General features: G+C 62.3%; 1 protein-coding gene across 1 annotated transcript; it reads right to left on the bottom strand.

Moving 5' to 3' along the window:
* Nucleotides 1-632: 632 nt before the first annotated feature.
* Nucleotides 633-24,058, bottom strand: BCORL1 (BCL6 corepressor like 1). The gene is made up of 14 exons (XM_086756305.1): nucleotides 23,989-24,058; nucleotides 16,504-16,638; nucleotides 13,949-14,039; nucleotides 11,151-13,718; nucleotides 10,672-10,834; nucleotides 10,347-10,427; nucleotides 9,767-10,192; nucleotides 7,964-8,193; nucleotides 7,642-7,848; nucleotides 7,384-7,550; nucleotides 7,061-7,206; nucleotides 6,708-6,785; nucleotides 2,569-2,722; nucleotides 633-2,191 (listed from the first exon to the last, which is right to left on the bottom strand). Exons 2-14 carry the CDS (start codon nucleotides 16,587-16,589, stop codon nucleotides 1,915-1,917), a joined length of 4,674 nt encoding a protein of 1,557 aa, XP_086612431.1. The 5' UTR covers nucleotides 16,590-16,638; nucleotides 23,989-24,058; the 3' UTR covers nucleotides 633-1,914.
* Between the last annotated feature and the right edge of the window lie 1,241 nt (nucleotides 24,059-25,299).

Genomic DNA, 25,299 nt, shown 5'->3' with positions numbered 1-25,299 from the left:
CAGCACACGTGTGTGTGCACACAGACACCCCCCAACCCGCACCCCCCCGGCGTGCCCCCAGCCCCACACACCTTCCGCTGCCTCCTGCCCACGGACTGGCGCTCCGGGAGCCGTTCTGGGGTCCAGGGAGAGCCCGGGCGCGCACAGGGGCTGCGCCATCCCTGCGCCCTTGGCGGGCACCTGGGCTGGGGAAAACGGGTTAAAATGGCCCTTCCCACGGCAAGCTTCACAGGAAAAAAAAAACCAAAAAACCCTACAATGAATAAAATCCCAGCGGTGCCCCACCAGCCCCCTCTGCTCCTGCAGGGGTGAAGCCACCCAGCGCTGCCGGGCCCTGGGGCTGGACCCAGCTCAGCGGCCGTCGGCGGTGGCGTTTGGGCACAGCTGGGCCCAGCCGCAGCGCTGCCGTTACCGGCGTGAGTCCAGCAGCGGGTGTCCGTGTGCGGGAACGGCGGCGTCTCCCAACAGCTCCTCCGGCGCGGCGATGTTCCCCTGCTCCATGGTGCAAAAAGAGATGGCTTCCTGCCGCCCGCGCCCGCCGCAGCGCCGCTGTCTCCCCTCGCCGAGCCCCGCGCTCCCGCCGTCACGCAGGGCATCAGACACCGCGCAAGGAAGAGGCGGGAGCCAGGGGGCCTGATGCAGGTTTTTTTTCTGTACATCAGTGTTTTTGACAACACAGCCTGTTGCTGCTTATAATAAAACAGAAATCAGAAAGAGCAACCAGAATACACACCCAAAGGCAAAAAACCCTCGGCTTAAACAAGGCGCTGCCCGGCCCCCGCGGGGGGAGGCTGGCGGCGGGGAGTCCACGGGGAAGGGGTTACACCTGCCCTGGCTGGGAGAAAACACAACACAAAGAAAAAAAAAACCAAATCAACAAAAAAACCCCACCCAACGCTCCCGCTGCGGAGCAGGGGAGAGCCAGAAAAACCCAGATTGTCCCGTTCTCAGTCCTGTTAGCACCTGTACAATAAAACTGTACCATCTCCCGGGGGCGCAGCGGCCCGCCCCGGGCCCGCTCCCCCCCACAGAACTGCTCCTGGTGACGCAGGAGGGGCGCGGGGAGCGGGGCGAGGCCGAGCAGACGCGAGGAGGGGGCTTCTGCAGTGGCAAGAGACCCCGGGGCGGGGGGACAAGCGTGGGGTGAGCCTGGGGACCGCGGGCCGCACCTGCCCGAGCGACGGCGGCCGGGGAGCGGGAGCAGCAGCACGAATGAGACGGAGGCAGGAGCCCGGCGGGAGGATGGAGCAGCGGGGCTGGCGGGCCAGGGCCTTCAGCAGAAGCCGGCTCCGAAGCTGAGGGAAGCGACTGTCCCCAGGCTCTCAGCCGAGGGGCGAGAGCCCGGCCCTCGGGGGCCGCGAGCCCCCAGCTCAGGGGCTGCCGGTTCCCCGGGGAGCGCTGGCCTCGGGCGCTGTTGGAGAGCGGCCGGAGGAAGCCCGCATCCCCTAGCCCGGAGCTCACCATCACAGTGATACAGACTCAGCAAAAACAAAGGAAACGTTACAAATTAAATACTAATTAAATAAATACTATGGAAGACGTCGGGAGGGGGAGGGCAAACAGAGAGGCGCAGTTCCGTGGGGTCAGGTGGGGAGGGGCAGCGGCACCCACCACCCCTCACTTCGGCGGAGCCAGAGCCATCGCTGCCCCCGAGCTCCGGCTCACGCAGCCCCGGGGAGGGGGGCTTCACCGCCCGCCGGAGCTGGATGGGGCCGACGGCCGCCACTGCCGCGGCTTGGTGTGAAGGGACCCTGGGAAGTCCTTGGAGGCAAGGGTCTTCTCTCCCCAGCTGGAGGAGACCCTGAGAGGAGGACCGGCTGGCCAAAGACTGGGGTCCTCGCTGCTGGCGCTGAGAGGGCTGCTTCCCCTTGGTCCTTATTATTGCCTCGTGATGCAGGGAGCGGTCCGTCCCCGTCAGCTGCTCCAGGCCTCGTACTCCACCGCCGAGCCCAGCAGCTGCAGCAGCTCTGGCTCGTAGTGCACCAGCTCCACTGTCTCTGCAGAGCCCTGCGCCGGCTCGGGGCTCTCCGGCAGCTCCTCCTGTGCCAGCACCTGGCTGAGAGAGACCTGGCGCTGGAACTCAGCCACAGGCAGCGCGGCGATCTCCAGGTGCGGGAAGCGGGCCTGGAAGATGCGGGAGGACAGCTTCAGCCGCTTGAGCACGTCGGAGAAGAGGAACCAGTTGCAGGGCCTGCGAGGACGGCAAGAGGGTGGCGGGTGAGGGGCGGAGGGTCCGTGAGCGCGTGTCCCTCCTCTCCCTGCCTGCCAGTCGCCAGCGCGCTGCCCTGCCCTCTACGTGCAGAGCAGGGATGATGACAGCTCCTCGGCTGGAAGAGTGCTTTGAGATCTACAGGACACACCTGCAACTCCATACGGCCTGTCTCCTCAGCACACCATCAAAGGCATGCATGAATTTTCCACATTTCCTATGTTATCCCTCGCCTGGAGGGCAGCCTAAGGCTTTCTCGTGCTGCTGCTGTGCTCACGAGCTCCAGGGCTCTGTTCCGGGAGCTCCCCCTCCCCAGCATAACGCCACCCAAACGCTCCCTGCTCCGGGAAGATACTCACGCCCGAGAGACCGACACTTGGAGGTTATAGCTGGGCAGCAGAGGCTTGTCTGAGAACTCAAACATGAAGTTGTCTGCTTCTTGCTCCTCTTCCTCCTGGTCTGAGCTTCCAGGAGGGTTGAGCAGAAGATCGCATCCAAAGTTGTCCTTCCCCTCTGCAACGAGCAAAACAGACAGCACCGCTCAGTTTCACAGCAGCCAGTGCTCATCGCTCCCCGGGGAACAGCTCTGCCCAGCAGGACCGGCGACCACCGCAATCCTGCGTGCACCTTCCCACAACGCCACAGCAACCGGGAGAGCCGAGTCCCAGCGGCTCCTCCCGCTCTCCCTCCAGCCCCTCATCTCGGAGAAGCTCCAAGCGAGCGCTGGCTGCTCTGCACAGTGAGGCTCCACGCAGGGACTGGGTGAGGTGGAAAGAACATCTTGTGCCAGAGCAGCAGCCTTCAGGTTTACACCGCTCCTGCACGCAAGAGGAGGCACTGCCTGCTTCCAAACGAGCCCCCGCCACTGGCGGTCTTTTGGCTCAACCACACGCTCGCCCCCCGACTCTCCCCGAAATGGCCTCAGCCCTCTGTTTTTTGCCTCAGCCGGGAAGGGCCTGCGCCAGTAGGAAGGAGGTGGACGTACGAGATGCTTTGCACAGACCCTGCAAAGGAAGGCACCGCGCTCGGCTCCTCCACCCAGACCCTGCTCCTGACAACCGCCAGCAGGTCGGAGAGGCGCGTGCCAGCGACTGTGTCTAAAATAAGGAGTGCAGGGCTGTGCCACCCAACTGCAGCAGGTCTGGAGGCTAACACAACCAAACAACGGCGAGCGCGACCTCAGAACGGGCCCCGCAGGCTCCTGGCACGGAGCTGGCTGCTCCAGGAGGGAGCTGAGCTCCAGCAGCATCTGCTTCCATGGCAGACGGGAAATAGCATGCTTGATCCTTACTCCACTGAAGACAGTGAAATTTACTGTTCACCAAACTGAAAAGCATCTGCTGAGAAATAGCTTGCTGCCTGGATTTTATTGCTAAGAGGTGTGAACAGTCCTGGGTTTGCAGGGTGTTTTTGTCCTGCTGACAAAATACAGGGTGACTCCAAAAACTCCCAGAAAATAGAGTTCAGGTTCTACGGAGAGAAGTCAGACCAACCGTGCTGGTGAGCAAACAAACCAATCACGCAAAAGTTCAACACCACGCACGAGAGAAAAGGTTGTGAAAAAAAATCTTCTGGTGTACTGCATGAGAAAGCTCCACGCACCATACTGCTCCCCGAACCACCGCAGCACCCAGCAGAAGGCGATTTCAATAGAGAAACAACAGCAGATGACAGGAAACACAGGCTCAAACAAGGGCTCCGGAAAAAAAAAAAAAGAAATTGTTTCTTAGTCTTGCCAAGGAAAAAAAACTCCCTAAGAAACAGAAAAATACAATGCTTAAATCTTCAGAACTTCCTGCAGAGCAGGACAAAACTAAGGAACACGAATATCAGTACCACTGCTCGGCAAAGCTGGGATGCCATCACCAAAACCACTCACATTTCCTGAGCAACCCAGGACAAAAGGATGAAACGCATTTAATGTGGCAGCAGCACGGTCCAGCGTTTATCCGAAAGCCTCCCGCTCAGTCCTGTCCCGAGCCAGCAAAGGCTGCGACAGAACAGGAACATCCTGCACCGCCCCAGCAGCGGGCGGACAATCAGGCAGGACAATGCTGGTCCCAGGCGTGGAACCAAGCCCCGCAGCGGGACTTTGCGCCGGGAACTGCAGCAGCACGAAGCGCAAGGCGCTGATGACTTTACCACGCTTCAGCCTCGGAGATCCCACACCCTGGCTTCTCTCGTTATCTTGTGGCCCCCAGAGACTCGCGGACCTAAAGGAAAACGCGGACAACATTCCCACCTCAGAGAACAGAAACAGCTCGAGCAGGGGCCTGGGGTTTCTCCTCCACGCTGAGGGCCACGCAGCGTTTTGCGCTTTAGCTGGTAGACCTGGTAGACAGCCGTGGGGTTCCAGAACATTGTGGCCGACGTTTCTCCAGGGATTGTCACTCAGGTCCAGGAGGAACCTGTGCTCTCCCACGTGCTGTGCCTGTTAACGTCTGAAGCGCCGGAGACGCAAGCATCAGCCCAACCAGCACTGGAAGGCTCTCTCCACTGCCGCAAAGATGAAAAGGCAGGGTGCAGACGGATCAATGCGGGGTTTGTCTGGCTGTTCACCAACTTCAGGTAGCACACGAGAGAGGGAAGACAAAACCTGACAGCTGGCACCCCACGGATGACAGGAACCCAGGAGCGACACATCCACAGGGCCAGGAGTTAGTGTGACGTCCCACTGGAAGAGGCAGGACGTGTTTAACACAGAAGGCAGTCTTTCCCCACCCTCAGATGAAGAAATACTCCAAAAAAGCTCAACCAGAGCCCAGGGGGAGGAAAGGAAGCGCCGTCCCCAGCACTCCCTGTGGAGATTGTCCAGGTATTGGCCAAGTGTCTAAGCAAGGCCCTTCTGAGCAGCAAACCGCCATCACTGGTGGCATCCCAATACTCCATCCCCCCAAGAAACACCACAAGAGTTGCTCGTGGCTTGCTTACTGAAAAAAAATCCCTTTCTTTTTGCCTGCAGGGGTGGAGGACAGCCATGTGGGAAGGCATGATGCAAGACAAGACTTTTCCAGACAAGCCGAGGGATCTGGAAATGAAAGAATAGAAACAAGCAGCTAATCTGAGCGAAACACAACTGGCTTGCCGTTCCAAGATCCACCTGATTCACTTCGGGCATGAGGGCACCGGAAAAACACGAGGGCACATCTCTAAACGACCGGCATGTGGGAGCGGGGCTCCCAGAGGCTACGAGAACGGCAGCCTACAGCCCACGGCAGGTCCTGAAGAGGAAAGGACGGCGATGAACGGGACACGAGCAGAGACTGGAACTCAAGCAGGTGAGCTCTCTGGTAAGCAAGAACGCCGCAGCAACCGACGAGAGCCAAACTCTCCCACCCACAAAACCACACCCTGTTTGTTTACCAGAGAAATCCAAGTGGGAATCAGTGACGAATCAAAAGGAGCAGGTTTTTTTACTTTAAAAATATTACAATCAAATAATAGCTATTCTTCTTGTGGTGAAGAGGCTGCTGCTTAAGGGACTGCGATAGCTTCAAGAGCGAGGAATCCCAGGGAAGGGGGCTGTGGTTTGAAGTTTCCTTGGCACGCCCGAGGTGCAAAAGCCTCCAAACAAAGCGTTCTGAGGAGCACAGAGCTTCCTCTGTTTGGAAATGAGGAGACGTCAGGGTCCTGCAGGGATAAGCTCTCTACCAAGAGCACCCTTCCACACATATCTCAGTGTTTTCATTTCTAGAAGGACGTTGGAAATGACAGAGGTGAGCAGCTAAAATCAACAGCCTCTAGGTTTGCCAGCGCAAATGACCCAGGTCTTCACGAAGGGCTTGAGAGCGCTCATCTGCTGCCGCAGCAGTGGTTGGCAGGGCCTCTGCAGCCTGCCAGGGCCCACGGCTAGATCCAGAATATCTTCGTTCCCGGATCCTGGGGGAACTGGAGCAACACGCTGGACAATTCGTGGACATTGTGTCTGTACCACTTCAAGAAAACTTCTAAGCTGGTAACCACAACTTTCAGGAAGTGACAGCAAAAGGCAGAAGTCGTGCCTTCCCTGGGAAACACCTGGCCTTGTAAGAAGAGGGCCTGCCCCGGATGAACACCGCCCCTCCAAAGCAGAGGAGAGAGATGGGCAGCTCTGGGAACCTGGAAGTTCAAGATTTCTACTACGGAAAACACCCCGAAGGAATAAGTGTTTCCTCTGCCCTCTGGTTTTATCCTGATGACGGGTTAGCAGGGGCACAACAAGAACTGCTACAAGAACAACATGCTCCGGGACCGATACCCAAAGACCCTCCGGAACCGCCGGCAGCACCTGGAGCCCAGTCTTGCATGCTGTGTTCGGCCTACTCAGAGGGATCCACACATGAAGCTTCCCAAAGAAAAAGTCCCTTTCAGGAGCAACTCTCAGCACGTAACCCTACGGCAAGATCTGTCTGAGCCGGGAGCTGGGACACGGACGGGCCTGAGCGAACGACAGGTCACCGCCCGGCACTGCTGCTCTCCGCCCTGCCGCTGCAAGCGAAACGGCACGGACTGAACTCACCGAGCACAGAGCTGCTGTAGAAGTCCCACGCTGTTCGAGGGTCTCCATCGGCACGGCCCTGGAGATCCGACAGGTAATCTAGAGATAAAAATATCAGAAGGTTAACGCTCATCTGCTGGTCAAAGCACGATCCCGGCATGCACATCCATCGACCCCGGTGAGCCACGTCACCTCCGCTGCTCTGCCCCACTTCACAGTTAGGCACGACGGCAAGAGCTGAGCACACACGCGTGACAGGACAGAGCCAAAATCATTCAGTCACCTGCTGCTCGAGCACTTCTAGACCCTCTGACAGCCTGTGTGCTGTCACACAGGAAGGATGGAAGCACTGCCACCCCAGGCTCAGCACCTACCGCAGAGGAAGCTCTTCATCACTTCGCTGGTGGCGAGCTTCACGGCCGTCTGCCCAGAGTAAGTGGCCAGAGTGGGATCAGCACCATAGGAGAGTAGAAGCCACATGGTTTCCAGGTTGTCATTCGCTACAGCATCGTGGACAGGCCTGCAAGGACAGAAGCATTAGCAGAAAGAGAAGAGACCGGAAGAGTTTGCAAAGCAAACGCTCTGGTTTGGGCTAAGACAAGTCTAGTGATGACCAACAGCTCATCCTGGAGAGCACACCCTGCCCCATGCCCCCACACCTCCCAGTGCTTCCCAGCTGCTCCCCTCACTGGCTTGCCTTGTGCCATCCTGCGCGCTGCAATTCACGTTGGCGCCGTGCTCCAGCAGAATGTGGAGGATGTCGATCCAGCCTCGCGCACAGGCTTCGTGCAGAGCTGTGTAGCCCGCGTTGTCACGGTGGTTCACGTCGCTGCTCTTCTTCTGCAGGCAGTAAAGCACTACGTCCTGCGGGAACGAGAGCATTGAAGGCCTGGTTATGCACAGACCCAGACACGGCAGCACAGGACGCAGAGCACAACAGGGCACCAACACTCACCTTATAGCCCAGGCGGGCCGCGCGCTGCAGAAGGGTCTCCCCTGCGTTTTTGTTCACGATCAGCCGCCGAGCTCCAGGAGGAACATCCTGGGCCACGGGCACTTCGGGGGAACTCCCCGGGCTGGCCCGACGGGACTTACAAAGTGCCCACAAGTCCTGGGGCTTCTTCAGAGAATGCGTTTTGGGCTGGTTCCAGCAGCCTTTCCCCTGGGAAAGAAAGGAATACAACCCCTTGGCACATGTGGCCATGGCTTACTAACAGGAGTCCCCTTCTCTCTCCTCCCCACCCCACGCGTGTTCCCCTTCTCAGCCCAGGCCATACCTTCCCCTCGTCACAGATCCCTGCCAGGTGTTTTGTTTTACATTTGCGTTTTCCTGACGGTTTCTCCAGCTCTTCTTGGACAGGAGAGCTGTCAGAGTGCTCCAGGAAGAAGCCATTCCGAAAGTCTGGGCGCCCTTGAGATTTTCGGGAGGACGGGGAAAGCCTGCTCCTCAGTCGTAGCTCTGTGCTCTTACCCTTCACAGACTCCTTCTGCTTCCGGTACCTAAAATCTGAAGGAGAAACGGGAATGAGGAGCTTCTGCAGGCACAGCAGAGAAGGCCTCCTTGGATCACACCGAGCTGCAGGGCTGCTCGTTAGAGAGCCCTGCACATCGTGCAAGGACAGGCGCTCTGCTTCCATGAAACAGCAACATCCCGTAGCAAGGGCACAACAGCCGCGGGAAAACAAAGTACGGAACAGGAAAGTAAATCCCCGTGAACAAACAACTGCCTGGGCTTGTGTGATGCCATACGCTCCCTCTGTGCAGACAACCGGTGCCGGAACAAAACAGGTTACAGAGGAAGAGCCCTGTGCAGGCCGAAGGACAAGAGCAGGTGTCTGTACACAGCTTCGCAGAGTCCCAGCCTCTCGAGCCTGGCTCTCTCCACAGCTTTGTGATCTGCCTGGGAACAGACTTCGCTTCATTTCCAGGTGAAGAGCTCGGAGATGCCCCGGTGGGTTAGCTCAAGGGATCAAGAGAATAAACTTCATGAGCAAACTACGTCTGCTAGGGACACTGCTGCCTCCAGCAGAGCAGCATTTTCTCCACGTCAGGCACCACACAACTTCCACTCCTGTCTTGCTACTGCCGGGAAGCAGGGGCCGCGGGTCTCGCACAGCAAAACGGGTGCCTCTCCCGAGGACTGTCGATCCGAGCACTGGCGCGGCAGAAGGCAACAGGTCCGTACCCACTGCATCACCTCCAGGAGAACAGCCCAAGGCTACAGAGGGGCTTCCCCCAACACCGCGGCCCCTCTTCTGCCCCCCGGTAGAAGTTACCTGCGGGACACTGGGACACGGCAACGAGCGACCAGCCAGCTGTCAGCAGACACACCGAGACATCGGTGCAGCCTTACCTCCAACAGCCTCAAACGGCCCCTGCACGGACAGGGTGAAGGGACCGCGGAGGCCGCTGAACCTCAGGGAAGCGCAGATCGCTGATCTAGTCTGGACCACACAGTCCAGGCAGTTACGGGAGCAAACGCAAGAGCAGAGGCAGTGCACCGGGCAGGACGCAGGCGGGCAGCACAGCGCTCTCCTCCCAGCAGAGCTGCAAATGCCAGCCACAGAGGGGGATTTCTCCGTCGCTGCAGACACTCTGGCTTTGTTAAACCCTCGTGCCCGGTGCAAGCTTGCAAGTTGCCTCAATAACGCAAGGCGAAGCGTAAAGCAGCCCAGTTGAATTGTGATGGCTGCATCTCCCTCTACTCTAGCCAGGAATGCTGAACACTACTCCCAGGGGCCCAAGCCTGTCCCGAAATATTGCGCTGCGCTACCTCAGCCGGGTCTCATTTTCCCACGCCCCCTGTCTTAATCCGAGGGTACGATCAGTATCTAATTAGCCACGCAAGCTGCTGTTTCCTACTCCGAAATCTACTGTAAATATTTCTGAAAGACCAGCTGATCAATTGAAGCGGCCCATCCTGTTGCCAACAAGCCATTAATAATTAGGGAGTTTCATCGTTACAAAAAAAAATCCCAAAAACAAAAACTCCCCAAAAATCCCACACACAACAAAAAAAGTAACCAACCAAAACCAACCCACGTTGGTCCCCAGCTCGGTTTTCCATTCCCAGACCGTACCTGCTTTGGATTTTCGCCTCCTGTGGGGGTAGCCCACTCGCTCCTCTTCCCGCTCAGTCAAGTATTCCCCTGTCTGGTATTTCCGACTTTTTTGTCGTCTCCTTTTCTTCCTTTTGATGTGGCTGTCATCTTCCTCCTCCTCGTTGGGCTCCCACAGCTGCCTGGGCGATTCCACTCGCCAGGGCAGCTCCCGGGTCCTCCTCGCGTAACAGCTGCTCCTCTCGGACAGAGACCTGTCCCTGGCCCTGCGACTGTGGTAGCGTGATGTCCTGTGGGATTTTCGCAGCTTGCGACGTTTCAAGGATGTCTCTTCTTCCTCTTCCTCCTCCTCTTCTTCTTCCTGATCGTCCTCCAGCAACGGTAAAATCTCCTGACCAGTCACGTCACACTCTCCCGTCACACCAGCAGAGGAGCCAGCGATGCTTCCTGCAAGAAAGCGGGATTTCTAGCTGACCAAAAAAACAGTATCTACAAGAAGAACCGTGCGAGGCAGGACAGAAGACAGGGACAAGGCCACGCAAACAGGGAAACGCTCACAGTCCACCCAGCACTCCCAGCGGGGTTCCCGGCACCACCTCACCTGACTGACTGCGCGTCCGGCTGCTCAGCACCACCGGAATGAAATCCCGGAAGTTGTTCTTGGGCTTCTTCTCCAGGTAACCTGCGGGGAAAACCGAGCCTTGAGGGAACGTGCCACAGATCCACGTGCGCATGCACGTCTGCCGGCCTGGGAAGGGCTGGGCTGCCCTTCCACGCTGCAGCCCTGTTCCGGATCCCCATCGGCTGCGGGCAGCCAGCGGCTCCAGAGGCTGCGCAGCTTCAGGAGAGTGGTGGTTTGGCCCCACGGGCACCAGGAACCGCAGCAGCCTGACCCCGCAAGAACACCTCACAGCTCTCAAGAGTACCTTCCTCGTGGCCGTCCCCGCGGTGCGCTGGGGACAACTCCATCTTCGCTGGCCTCCTGCGCTTGCGCTTTACCCTGAGGCTGTTGTGATCCTTCCCCAATCCCAGGCCGGCTCGGCCTTCTCGCTTGCCGAGCTCGTGCGGATTGTCGTGGTGTTTTCGCCACTGTGAACGGAGGACAGAGACCAGAGCGTGAGCTGCTGACTGACCGAGCCGGAGAAGCAAAGGAGAAGGGGCAAAACACTGTCCCCTGCTCATCGTGCTGGTGCCCTCCAGTGTTTTTGACACCCCAGATGAAAAAATGCATCTCTAGAGAACCTGCAGACACGGGCCCGTTAACCCACTGCCAGGTAACGTCAAAGAGCACGGGCGGAAAGCCCCTCGTGCTCAGCTGCCCGCCCCGGGGAGGGCTCCCTCCTCGCCCCCAAGCTCACCCACCAACCTCTGCCACAACCCCACAGCCCTAGCCCGTCCCACCCACCTTCCGGCCGTGCGCAATCCGGCTTCCCGATTTGCTCGGGGACTCCTCGCCGTCCTGGGCTTGGCACTTCAGTCTCTTGTGGGCCTGCCTGGCGTCCCCGTCATGCTGCCGCTTGGACTTGCAGCGCACGCCGCCCTCCTGCTTGATTTGGCCTGCTCCTTTGAGCTTGAGCTCAGCAAAGGCCGGGGGAGCAGCCCCGGCGCGCAGGCAAGCCACAGAGGTAAACGACACGTCGCACTCCACCCGCTCCTTCTTCACCCTGCACAGATCCACCTGCCGCACGCACTCAGCAGCCGGCGGCTCCTGGGAGCCTTCGCAGCCCGGCTCCTTGCGTTGGCTCTCCATGGGCACGGCGGGCACCTCTGAAATCGTTCGCAGGCTCTGCTGCCCAGCCGCGGGCAGATCGTGCGACAAATACGCCGCCAGCACTTGGTTTTTAGGCTTTGCGTCCGACTGCTTGAGGCTACAGCTTCCCTGGGAAGTCTCAGTCTGTCCGTTGCCCTCCTTACCAGAGTCCGCCTCCGGCTGATCGCCCTCTTGGCTCTTCTGAGGGTTGTCCAGCTCCCCCTTCCCCCCTTTCACATCCAAAGCACCGGTCTGAAGAGACGGACTCGCATCCAACGGGACTGGATTGGCCGGCTCCTCGTAGAGCTTGGGCAAGGCCCGGCAGCTCTTGCTCTTGGCCGCAGCCTCCCGTTCCTGAGCAGGGAGCCTGGGCAGCCCCTCCGGCAGGCTCTGGGCGGCCGCGCTGGACTCCGTGGGCTGCACGCTCGGGAATGTCGGGAGCTCTCCTGCACCGGCTGGCTTGCACGAGCTGCTCTGGCTGGGGGGCAGCTGCCCTGTCGTGGAGATGCCAATGGAAAGCAGGGGGGTTTGATGGTAAGGAGACCAGCCGAGCGGCAGAAGCTGAGGATTGGAAGGTTTTCCATTCACGGGGCACCGCGGGTACACGCTTCCCTGGCCAGGATTCCAGGTGGACATGTCCTTGGACTGACACAAAGGAGCTCCTGGAGCCACTCTGCCATGAAGAAGTCTCCTGGCAGGATCCTTCTGTCCTTCCGTGCTGACCTGGCTGCCTTTCTTCCCACAGGGAACGCCAGCGCTGCGAGGCTCTCCTTGGTCGATGATGGAAATGGGCTCCTGCTTGGGAAGGTGGCGCGGGTCCCTGCTGAAGCTCACGCCGGGGTCCTTGCTGAGCAGCAGCGAGGCAGGCACCGGGTTGGCGACGCCGACGTAGGTGCCCGGAATGGTGCTGATGAGCGTGGTGTTCTTCACCCAGGAGCTCTGCTCGCCGTTGCGCAGGAACTCGGGGAAGATGACTAAGGGAGGGGTGGTGCCGAGACACGAGGTGACGCTGCTGCCCGCGGTCTGCGCCGCGCGCTGGGACTTGGAGAGGACGGTGGTGAGAAGCGCTTTGCTGCTGGTGTGCACAGGCGTGAGGATGGGCATGGGAGGTGTTTTGCGTTGGCTGGGTGGAGGCAGTTTCTGACGATTGGACTTGGAGGAGAGATCGAGAGGCATCTCGCTGCACTCAGGAGAGGAGATCATCTCGCGCTCTAGCTGCGGGGGGGACTTCAGAGGAGAGAGCGAAGTGGCAGCCCCCGGCGCGTGTGGCTCGGGCGCTGCCGGGGCTCTGGTGTGAGGACCGGTGCCAGAAGAAGGAGTCGCGCTCCCGCACGACGCTGCCAGCAGAGCCTGGCTGGATGGGAGGGAAGGGCCAGCGGTGGACGGGGCAGCACCCTCGGGAGCAGCCTGGGCACCGCTCCCGCCTGAGGGCGAAGGGCAGCTCAGCTGATTCACCTCCACAGACACCACCTTGGCGTCTGAAGCCAAGGGCCTGGTGACGGAGAAGGTGTAGGGGTAGGAGCGCAACTCCGGGGAAGCAATAATGCCCGGCAGGCAACGCTCGTGTAGGTAGGAAGGCAGGACGGGGAGGGTGATCGTGGAGGAAACCCCTAAGGTGGCTGGAAGCGTGGCCACGCTGAGCGGCTGCCCGCAGTTGGGCGGCGGGATGTACACCAGCGACTGGCTCGGGCTCAGAACTGCCCCGGGCTGAAAGGACAGGGGCATTTTTTGCATAGCAGGCGCCTGAGATGCGGGAAAGCACACTCTGTTCAAAGTAAAAGTAGCGGGAGTGGAGGCAGAGGTGTTGCAGCTGGAGACAACCACAGACAGTGTCCCTTCTGCCAGCACGCCTGGCCCTTGGGCTCCGGCGCTCGGGGTGGCTTTTTCCTTCCCGGCAGGCTCGCTCTCCGGAGCCACGGAGCAGGCTGCAGGAGCATCAGCCTGCTTGTCACTGTGAGGATCTGCAGGTGCCCAGGCGGCATCAGCACCGCCGCCCTCCTGCTCGGCAGCTCTGGGGGTGGCGGGCTCCTGCCCTCTGCCATCCCCCTGGTTCGCCAGCGGGCCCGGAGCATCATCTTTCACAGTCTTTCCCACACACTCCGGGCTCGGGTTGGGATCAGGTGGCTGCTCTTCCAGTTTGGGCCCAACCTTCTCCTCCACCTTGCCATCAGCATCCGGCCCCTGGGCACTGCTGCCACCACCGCTGACTGCTGTGAGCTCCACCTGCAACGGGAAGGGAGAAGGCACTCCTGAGAGCTGCGCAAGCGGGTCCTGGCGAAGCAGGACGGACCTTCTCTCTAGCCCCCCCAGGACACAGGGGCAGAGGGGCAAACAGCTCTTGCCGAACCAGAGCGTCGCAGGCGCGGCTAGGCGCACCCCTCTCGAGAAGGAGCCACGGCACCCATCGGGCAGAGGCTCGCTCTTGGACCCAGACACGCACGCAACGCGCTCACCTCGGAAAGGCTGCTGCTGACGCAAAACTCCTGAGACCCCAAGTGCTGGGAGCTGCTGGTTTTAGACTCCTCATCAGAAAGGGGGGCTCTCCTAGGAACAAGACATAACATTAGGAACCCCTGAGACACCCTCCCGGCATCCTACCCCTCCCTGTCCCCGCGCGGGACAGCGGAGTGGCTGGCAGCCCAAAGAAGCGTGCCTGCCCCCGGGAGCCAGCTCCTCAGCACCACGTTACACGGCGGGTATCGACCACCACAGGCCAAGGGAGCGAGGAGCGCTGCTCCTCCCGGAGCACAGCCTCCTCACACGAAAATGCTCACCCCACGGCTCCTGCGGGCCTGACGAGACTGCCGCCAGGGCCCAGCAGCCCATTTCGACCCCCAGGTCACGGGCCAGCCTGGCACGGCTGCACACACCACTCGTGTCCCCTCCTCTTCCCGTTCTGCCCCACCGCGTTTCCAGTCCCATCCTGCTTGTCCCTTCTTCCACAGGCACCTCCTCATTCCCGTTCCTCCGTCTCCCAGCCCCGGGACGTCCCAGCCCAGCCCCGCGCTCTGCTCCAGCCGCAGACGGAGATCTCCCTCCAGCGCCAGCGCTCTCCCGGCCCAAGCCGTCCGCGAGGGGAGCGGCAGGTGCCTGCAGCCGCCCCGCCGTGCAGCGTCCCGCTGCCCCGCACGTCTGACCCTCTCTCTTCGGAAGACAGCTCCCGAGCGGAAAGCAGGAACTCAGGACAAGGATCGGGAACTGCAGGGAAATGGGGAGCACCGAGGAGGCGGTGGTCCTCGCGACCTCCGAGCCCGCGGTGTTTGCCCAGCGAGGGCTCTCCGCTCGTCAGGGCCCGTTTCGACGCTGCTGGCGCCAGGAGAACCAGCCCGCGCTCCGCTTCTGCCGATGACGCGACTCCTTCGGGATCTGCTTTCACAGCCACCTAACAGACACGAGCTACGCGAGGAAGCTTCCTCCTCGGCCTCCCGTCCCCTCGGGCTGCCCCAGCGCAGCCCCCGCTGCCGGCCCGCTCCCCTCGAGGGGCTCCCGCCCCCTCGGCTGCACTGGGACAGGGCCCACCCGAGCCGGCCCGGCCGCAGCGGGGCGGAGAGGGGCGAGCGGGCCCCGGGGGGCGCGGGGTGCCGGGGCCGGCCCGCCGTCGCGGCCCGGTCCCGCGGGAGCCGTGCGGCGGGCGGAGCGGGGCCGGCACCGCACGGCGGGCGGCGCGGCGGCGGGACGCCAGGGGGCGCCCGAGCGCAACCGGCGGCGCGCGGCACCGCGACCGGGAGCTGGACAGCGCGGCCCGGCCCGGCCCTGCCCCGGCCGGCTCCTCCCCGCCTCGGCTACCGGAGGGGCGGCGGGCCCAGGCCCCTGCCAGCTGCCGGGACGGCCCCGGGGGCAGCGCCGGCCGCGGTGGTGCGGCCTGGCCGCCGCCTCCCCCGGAGGCCAGCCCGGCCCGCGGCCTGGGGAGCGGAGCCCGCGACCTCCGGCCGCCGCGGGGGACGGGGCCCGCACGGTCGCCCCGCGCCTGCCGCCTCCCCACCGGCCCTAAACGGGGCCAGCGGCCAAGGGAGAGCTCGGCCGCAGCCAGCCCGGCTCGCCCGCCTTGCTCAGACGCCCCAAACTTTAACGTTTATTGTCAACAAGGAGTAGCTCCGGGTGATTTAGGAGAGGCGGAGGGCAACGCCGTCCCCAGCTCTTATCTGCGGGACGCACGGCGGGCCAGGCGGCTGCTGAGGGCTGAAGATGATCTCAGCCCCGGGCAAGAGCCTGAACCCTTCCCTGTCCCGCCGCTCTCCTGGCCGGCCCTCCAGCACTCGCCGCCAAAAGCCTCAACGCCCGCGCCAAGGGACGGCAGGCACGCGCTGCCTTTGAGCCCTTAAACCTCTCCTGGCGCCAGCCACGGCAGACGCGCTGCACAGGCTTACTAGCCTGGAGGAAGCCACGCACTGATCAGTTTCGAGAACTGATCAGTTTCCTCCGCAGAGCTGCAGGAACAAAAAGGCAACGCAAAGCCGTGGGGCAGGCCAGGAACTCGTCCTGATCGATTCTGCCTCGCAGCCACTAATCCTCCCTAATCTCTTATTTGGTGGCATCTCACAACTCTCCCATCTAATCATTTGGTCAGCACTAACCCTCCTGGGTCACCGAAAGCTCCTCTTAGCGGCTTGGCTCGCAGCGGGTCAAACTCTTTCCTCCCTCTGGCAGCTAAGAGCACAGGTCTGGCGAAGCCAACGGCACACGCGGACCGCTCGGCCTCATCACCCACCAACGCTGTGGAGGCGATGCAGCTGCGCACAGCCAATGGCTCCTCTGCAGAGACCTCCAGCGCGCTCAGCTTGTGGGCCCTCCTCGCTGGAGCACGGCATGTGGGGACCATCACAGAACACCACCATTTGACCACGCGTCGCCCCACTCCCTGCGGCTCTTTTGCACCTCAGGCTGGTTTACAGCCTGGCAAGAACGGGCTGAGCCAGCACCAGCTCCCTTCCCGTAGCTTCTCCAGATCCCTCACTCACTTTCTCCGCTCTCTTTCTCCTTCCCCCGCCACACCGCCCACGCACCTCACCTCTCCTCGTTGAGGCCACACATGCGAATCCGCTCTGTGCTGGTCCAGTTGTGCACGCCACTGTAGAGAGGTGCTGTAGAGATCATGACAGCTGCTCGTCACCGACTGGGACCTGCTGGGGCTCCAGGGGCCGCTCTGCCGACAAAAAGAAAAACAGAGGATTGGTAAACTCTCCCTGGGATCCTCACAAATCAACCGTGCTTCAGAGAGAGTCACCCCAGCTTTGCTGCCAGGCAGACTGGGTACAGCGCCCGAGATGCTCCACGTCCATCTGGAAGAAATCAGCAGCGCCTTGGGACAGAAATCACGGTCCGCTCACCCTCGTATTAAACAACTTCATTGCCAAAAAGCCCCTGGCTACCCTGACACAGGCTGTTTCACACAGGTGTCTTCACACACATTCGCACCCCTTGAAAGACTCCTCTCCTCTTCTCCTCCCTCCAGAGGGACCTCCAGCAGCGGGCAGCGAGCTGCAAGACAGAGCTTTACCCAGGACGATGGCTCGTGAAAACGCTGACATCCCCAAGGCTCACTGGACTTCCACAAACCACCCCACGGCGCGTTCACAGGGGAGAGCCTGACACAAGGAGGCAGCCGGGGGACTCCGGAGGGGAGCAGAGGTTTGCCAACGGTGCCGTCGAGCGACTGTCCCCTCTCTCTGTCGGGAAGGTGCTGCTATTCAGTGGAGTTACGGGCAGAAAACATGAGGAAATCCAGAGATCCGTGAGCATCCAAGACGCACCGTCGGCTGGGTGGAGCTTTTGAGGGAGAGCGTTGCAGCCAATCGTGCAGCACTGAGTGTTCAAGCATTAAGGCAGCTTTGCTGCTCAAGTCGTACCAGGGAAAAGCAACGAAGGAAGAGAGGATCTACGGTGCTAACGAATGGACTCGGTCGAACCAAGCAGGACTGACTAGAAAAGGCAGAGAGAGGCTGTCACAGAGGCTCTTGGTTCAGAGAAATACCAAGCACCCGAAGGTAAAACAGGCACAGAGCCGCGGCCATGCTCTCGATGCAGCGGGTGAGAGTGGGAAGAAGCTGGAAGTGACATGTGATCCCAAATTCTCCTTTGGTTTTCTTTTCCCTGACAAACTCCTGGTGACACAAGCTCTGAACGGGACAAGAAGCAGCTTGCGCCATCCCCTTACGCTGAAACAAGCTGCGCCGGGATCGACCCGCCAGCAGCCCAGGGGATCGAGCCGTGGAATCGAGTGACTCCTCTTAAGGCAGCTGCTGCTGGGTATCCTCGCCTCGGCCCACACGCGTCACTGGGGATCCTCCGGACAGAAAAGGAGGGCCAGGCACGTAGGAGAAATCGGGGCAAGGCAGCTTGTTTGCAAAAAAAGAAGCGACAAAGGCGTCTGCACGTACGAGGGCACAAGTGAGCAAACAGACTACAGAAATCAGAGGTCAGGAGAAGAGGGGGAAACCTGCTGAAAGACGCAGGTTGCGAGATGGAAGAAATACTGTGTAACGAAGGGGGAGCGGGCAGCCGCTAAAACAGAGCAGGGTCATACCCAAAGAGAATGAGAGGTGGCTTGGAGCAGGAAGGGGAGGAGTCTTTTGGTGCTTGGAGAGAAATGCAACATAAAGGAAATAGGGGAACAAACAATCTGCGGGGATTTCACCATCTTAGGCTAAACTGAAAGAAGGGGAGGGGAAAGGTTCTGTCCCTGAGCACTGCGGCAGGACAGATGTTTTGGGAGAAATCAAAAGGGACCTTCTGTGCAACGGGGGACAGGGACGCGTACGGCTGCGCGACGTGGGACGGGAGCTGGAGAGGAGCTGAAGCCTCAAACACGCAGAGATCAGGCGTGACCCCAGAATAGGTCTGGCAAGGGAAAGGTGGTAACAGGGTGGCGCGAGGAGCTGGGAGAAAGAGCTGGTCAACAGAGGAGGCACGGCGGCCACGAGAAGAGAGCCGGGAGGACACAGCAACATAGACAGACACTGTTTCATGAATTCTTGGCCTCTATCCTCCACGGACGACGTGGGACATGTGCCAAAGACAGGCATTTCACAGGGAATGAAGAAGAACAGAAGAGAAAAAGCATCAAGACTTCAACTAAGAGAAGGAATAAAACAGGAGGAAAAAACGACAGACGCGGTCTCAAGCACAAACCAGTGCGAACGGCGAAAGAACAGCATCCTTAAGGCGGCGGACCAGGAAGTTTATCGAGAAACGCAGGGATGAGCAGCCTCCCGATGCAACACCGACCCAGAGAGAGCGACTGCAGCCTCCCCGGGTCAAAACACGCTTTCGGTCGAGTCAACGCAAGGAAACCGAGCAGATCTCTCATCTACGCAGGTACAGCTTCAAGCGACTTTGAGCGGATGTAATTAAAGTAGTAGGAGCCCTTGGAGAACGCAACTAGGGCATGGCTTCATGTGCGCAGCTTCGAGTAGAAGAAGCTGTTGAAGAAACTGTTGAAGCCCTTCTCTCCCCTCACGCCTTCAATCGTGTCACTGAAACTGACCCTGCAAACTTGACCAGGGAGGTGATCTCTGTTTAAAACCCTTTTTTTTTTTTTTCCTTTTCCCTGGCTGGACTGGTTTTAACCCATACTAGCTCCTAGATGAGGTTCACCAAGAGGGAGAGAGGGCACAGCCTGGCACAGAATCTGCCTAATCCACTACGTCTGCCAAAGGAAGTGTACGTGAAACCACAGTCTTATTTTGATTTAGCTAAATAGGTGCCCAGCCAATTCTAATTAACTCCAAAGAAAACTAGCTTAGAACAAAATAAGAACATCAACACAGCATCTCACGTGGAGGAGCTTGCCGTGCGATGTTAAAGCTCCTTCGCCTCTCAGAACAAAACGCATTCTAAGAACCACGAACAAGAAGGGTGCCGAAAGCGTTCACCTCCAACGAGCCCTTGGAGGGACTCTCAGTGAAAGTAACGTGGTGAAGTAAAAGCAAGGAGGGATTTTGTTCATTATGGCAAAACCTCTCCTCGCTCTGCAAAAGGAGGAGACGCTGCCCTGCACACCACTCTCTGCCAGGCTCCAGATAAAGCAAAGCCTTTTCCTTGTAGTAAAAGCACACTTTTGCTCAGGTTAGCGATGACTTAGCTACACGTGGAAGCTCCCTTGGATTAAATCAAGAAATGACTACCTCTTCTGAAACACAGCCAATGGAACCATGTTTCCCGAGATGGAGTTCTTCAGGAATGGATATTTTCTAATAATTGTCTCTAGACAAATCCTCCTTGCACTAAAATCCTGCCAGCGCCAAGACAACTGTAGTTTGAACACAGGCCGAGCGGAGGATGGCAGGACAGGCTGCCGCCGCCCTCACCCTCACCCACCAGCTCCCACACAGCTGAACAGAATTCAGCCCACGTAATCTCCACGCTGACCCCATTAAAATCCCGCCTGCTGCTCAGGACCCTAACTTGAGTTGCTCAAGGTGAGGCTTCCTCATTAAGTTTTCCGCTGCAATGCTGCCCCTCGCACCTCCCACCCCCGCACCAATGCGGCAGAGGGGTACAGGAGTCGCAAAGTAGATTTGCAAGCTATCCTCGCCCCCCACGGCTCCCTTCCTCGCCGGATCAGTCCCCTGACCCGACTCAAGGCTCAGCTTCTCCAGCGCTTGCGTTGGCAAACACGTAAGGCAGCTTCTCCAGGCGGCCACCTCCCTTCCAGCCACAGGCAGCAAAGAGTTTGTTTTTCACGGGGAGTCTGGTACCGTCGGTGTTTGCCTAACAGATGTCAGGGCTACGTTGCCGCCTGGTCTGACCCACTTGGGTACGGCTTTGGCCAGGTCAGCCAGAGCCACGATCTCCAGCCGCCCACCTCTGCAGCAGCTGGGGTGCTCCCAGACCCACGGGTACGGAAAGGAGCTCTTCCCTGTTCCTCACACGGACAACTTGTGCCACCACCAACGTGGGGCCAACGCATCCCGCTTTGGGACCGTGCTGCCTTGACCCCCCAAGAAGCTTTTCATGTATTTTCCTGCTCAGTACATTTCCGAGTACCAAACCAGCTTGGATTTCAGGACACTTACCTTTCCTCTCCCCCATCGCAGCGCCAACGCGTGAACTACGTGCCATCAGATCGCCACTGCCTCAGCTGCGCCCTGCCTAGGCAGGCACGAGATGACGGGGAGGGAAACGTCAGCACCCAGCCCCCTAAAATCCCCCAGCGCAGGGCTTCCCTCCGCCTGGGCCGCGGGCTGGCACATCGTCCCCCGACGCAGCCAGGAGAGCACCGTGCGGCGGCGGCGAGCAAAGGCCCGACGGGCGGCGACACGCACTGTTGCCGGCAGCCAGGGTTCAGACGACGGCACAAGCTCCCCGGGGCGAACAGCGGCTTCGCCTTTCCCCGCTGCACGAGCGGCAGCCGCGGCACAAGCCCCGTGAGGCCAAAGGCCGGCTCGGGAGGTCCCACTGTGGGTCGCGCCGGGGGGCACTCGCTGCAGCTCGGCAGACAAAGCCGGGCTGGGCGCCGGGGCCTTTACGGACACGGTAAAACGCTGCCCGCCGGCGGTGCCGCCTCTCGCGCCAGTGGCGCTCTCGGCCGCTGCGTTAAGCGGGCCAGCGGCACAGAAGGAGGAAAGGGAGACCTCCCAGCCGGACGGTGTCGAAAAGGAGCAAGCCCAATGCATCCCCCTGGAGCGGGACGCGGGCACTCGCCTTCGGAAGGAGCCGTGTGGCTCCCTTGGCCAGGGGCACTGCGGAAAGCCGGGAGGGATGCACTTTGACCCTGGAAACACACCCGCAGGAGGTACCTTTGTGACATTCGCTCCCAGAGAGCAGCCAAACCTCGAAGGCAAGGGCTTTCTCCCCCCAGAGGGCTTCAAAACATAAAACTACGTCGGCTGCTGGAAACTCAAGCGGGACTTGGAGCGCATTGCCTGCATCCCGGCCACTTCGACGGGAGCCAGGGCGGCAGAACGAGGCGGCGTGCGCCCTGCGGCCCCTCAGCGGGGTTCAGATGGGCCAGCAGGAAAGGGGGTCTGCATCGAGAGGAACGGTCTCCTTCACTTGCGATAGTTTGCTCACTTTGGCAATCTTCGTTGCCATTAGTAACACAGGCAAGAAATTAGATTGGTTTTTATGATTGCCGGGCGTCCACTGGAGGTGCAGAGGTCCAGAGCGCGTGCCGATCCCGAGGGCTGCCCGAGACGCCTTAGCGGGGACTCGGCTCTGAGCACCGCTTCAGAAAACCCCTTTAAAGCAAACTGCTTGCAAAAAATTAAAAATTAAATGGAAAAATTAATTTTAAAAATCATGACGGTCCTCTCACAGGACTCACAAGGGGCCGGACAGACAGCAAGGGAAAAATTTAAACAAGAAAAATGAAAAAAGGGAAACAGTTTATCTTATATTACGTTACCACCGGCGCAGAGGTCAGAAACTGTAGCAGAATTGACCAGGAACAAGCAGTGTGGAACAAAACCCAGCAGGGCCAGGCCAGGCCAGCTCCGCTGCCCGTCCGGGCGGGAGCCGGTGCCAGGCGCAGGGTCCGGCCCCGGCCTGCGGCGGCCCCGAGCTGGGTTTGGGTTTGCCGCTGGCGGCACAGCAGCCCCGACCGCCGCCGAGCTGAGCCAGGCTTTGCCTACACGCATTTGCTTAAGCTGATTTAAAGACACAGTAACACCGCAAGTAATTATAGATACACGGTGCGATGAATGGGGAATGAAAAAGAGAAAATCCATCCCTGTTTTAAAAAAAAAAAAAAAAAAGTTTGCCGCACATTGGGTAGCCCTTCAACGGTGAGCCCCAGCTGCTGGGTGACCGGTGTCGCTAAACCCTCGCTCACGTGAGACAGCCAGGCTGTCCCCATGAAAGCCAGCCGTCGCGTATTTTTAAGGACCGAGAAGAAGAGCCACGAAGAGCGGACAGCGTTAAGCAATTTTGCGTCCAAGAAGGCGCGCATCGTCCGAAATGCCGCAATGGGAGCGCAGCTCGCCGTCCCCGGGAGACGAGCTGGCACGCCAGAGCCCGGGGATCCCAAGGGCAGCTTCCTTCCGAAGGCCAAACCGCACCAGAGCCTGGTCTCTGCAACCCTCCCGAAACGCTGCTCCAGACCCAGGCGACAAAGCGACGCAGCCGCTGCCCTCGACAGGCACCGGGCGGCCTCCGGACCGGGGGAACCCCAAGGCTGGCAAGAGCGCTGAGAAAGGCAGGGCGGGGAAGGGAAGGCTGATGCAGGCATGGCAAAAAAAAAAAAAAAAAAAAAAAGGAAAAAAAAAAAAGAGATGCAGGCGAGCTGCGAAGGGCGCGGGATGCACCGGCCCTTCCTTCCCTGGCGCAGATCGGCGAGGACAGGGTGCTGGAGAGGGGATGCTCTGGGAGGAGAAGAAACTCGCTCCCTCCGCACCCGGGCCGGCCAGACCTCTTCCCGGTGCTCTTCCCAACCGGCTGCACCCCCGCTCGGCTGACGGTACCGGCGCCGGGGAGCCCGCAGCGAACCTCCCGAGCACCGACGCTCCACCGAGGGAGTTTTGGTTTCCTCCCCGGTGAGGGCGGCAGGAAGCGCCTCCTCCTCCTCCTCCTGCCCGCTCCCCGCCGCTGCCCGACCCTCACCCCGGGCACGGCCGGGCCCCCGCCGCACCGGCGCTGGGCTGGGGGGGGGCGTGCGGCGCTGGAGCGGCCCCGGCCCCTGCCCGAGCCCACCCTGACGGCCCGGGGCTGCGACCACCGGGGGGATCCCCCCGCCCCAGCCCCCTCCCCGCGGGGGCGCGGCACGGCCCGCGGCTCCACGCCGCGGGGCCCCCCCAATCCACCCGGGGCCAGGCCCCGCGCCGGCTCCCGCAGCCCCCCGGCCCCAGCTCAACAGTTGCCCCCGGGGCCGCCCCCGAGGGAGCCCCGCAGCCCCCGGTAGCCGCGGCCGCGGCGGGGCAGCCCCGAACATGGAGGTGGCGGCCGGGCGGCCCCCGGGAACGGCTCTTCCGCCATCGCCCGGTACCCGGGAGCTGCGGCCGGCCCCGGGCAGGGCGGCCGCCGGGGCAGGGCTGGGGCCGCGCCGCCAAACTCCGCGAGCGCCCGGTGCCGCCGTCCCGTCGCCGGCTGCGGCCGCCGCCCCGGGAGCTCCGCGCTCCGGTCGCCGCCCCGCCCCGCCCCGCCGCCCCGGGACCCCCCGCGCCGCCCCGGGAGCGGCAGGTGCCGCCGGGGCCGGGGCCGGGGCCGGGCAGGGGCACGCCGCGCCGTCGCGGGGCAGGAGCGGAGCCCGCCGCTGTCAGTGCCCGCCGTCCCCGCCGCTGTCCCGCCGCAGGACGCTGCCCCCCCCCCGCCACCCCCGGGGGTGTCCCGGGACCGTTTCCATGGAGACCCCAGGCCGGGCGGGCACGGGGCGGCGGAGGGCGGGGGGGGTCGGGCCGCCCGCTCCCGTCCGCCTCCCCCCGCGTCCACCGCCGGCGGCGGGTGCGGGGCCGCGCGGGCCCGGGGTGCCCGAGCAAGCGGGGGCCGGGCCGTCCGGTGCGGGTCGGCGGGGCGGAGAGGAGGGGGAACGCGCGCCCAGCACGCACCCGCGGTCACGCACCTGCTTCCCGGGGCGGGCGGGCGGGGAGGGGGGGCGGCGGGGCGAGGCGGGCCCCTGCCCGAGGCGGGCGGGTCGGACGGTGGGCGCTGCGAGCGGCGGTTCGGCGGCGGCGGCGGCGGAGACACTGGCAGCGGCAGCCGGAGTGTGAGGGCGAGAGCGAGCCGCCGCCGCGGGGGCTGACGGGAGCTGTAGTCCGGTACCCGCCGGCCGGCCGGCCGCCCCGCCGCCCCGGGGACTGCGGCTCCCAGCGTGCCGTGCGGCCAGCCCTGCCCGCGCGGGGGGGCTGCGCGGAGCCGGCCGATCCGGGGAGGGAGAGGGAACGAGCGAGCGAACGGGCGGGGAGGGAGGGGAGGAGGGAGGGGGCGCGGGGGGGGGGGGGGGCGGGGGCCGCGCCCGCTCGGGGAGGGGCCGCACCGCTCCCCGCTCCTCACGGCACGGGGGGAGCCCCACGCACACAGAGCCGACCCCGCGGCGGGGCACCGGCGCCCGCACCGGGGGGAGGAGGAGAAGGATGGAGGAGGAGGAGGAGGAGGAGGAGGAGGCGGCGGGGGGGGCGGGCGCTCGCTCGCTCCCTCCACGCCCGGGCAGCGGCTGGGCGCACGGCAGCGCTCGGACGGGCAGCGCCGGCAGCCAGCGCGGCACCCGCACCCCGGTGCGGGGCGGGAGGGGGGTGTCCCCCGGGCCAGGACGGCGCAGCGTGGCGCGGAGCTGCCCGCCCGCCCGAGGTGGGCGCGGGGTCCCCGCCCCGGCCATGGCGCTGCGTGCCCGTCCCCGTCCTCGTCCCTCCGCGGGCCCGGTGCGCTGCGGGGCGGGGGTCGAGGCGCCTCCCCCGCGCCATGCGGGGCACGGCACGGCGCGGCGCGGCGCGGCGGCTGGAAGTTTCTCACCGGCCCCCGCCCGCGGCACCGGGGCCCGCAGGCCGCCGCAACCCCCCCCCGGCCTGCTCCGGCCCGGCCGCCTCGCCCCGCACCGCCCCGCCACTGACAGCCTCGCCCCCGGCCCCCGCACGGGCCTCGGGCACCGGCGGCCCCGCCGCGCGTCCCGGCCCCGCCCGCTCCCGTTCCCGCTCCGGTTCCCGCTCCCGGTCCCGGCCCTGCCACGCCGCCCTGGGCCGCGCTCCGGCCGCCCGGGCCCTGCGCAGGCACCGCCCCGCTGCCCTCTCCGCTCCCCCGGCCCCTCGCCCCGGCCTCCCCCCGGCCCGGCCCCCGGCCCCGCCGACGCCTCCGGCCTGGCGGCTCCCTCCCCGGCCGCCTGCGAGCGGGAAGGGCCGGGTCCCGTCCCCCCCCCGGGGGGGTGGCGATGTCACCGCGC

The sequence above is a fragment of the Chlamydotis macqueenii genome, chromosome 11 (assembly GCF_036417535.1).
Source record: "Chlamydotis macqueenii isolate bChlMac1 chromosome 11, bChlMac1.mat, whole genome shotgun sequence".
Classification (NCBI taxonomy): Eukaryota; Metazoa; Chordata; class Aves; order Otidiformes; family Otididae; genus Chlamydotis; species Chlamydotis macqueenii.
This window is presented reverse-complemented; position numbering and strand designations above follow the sequence as displayed.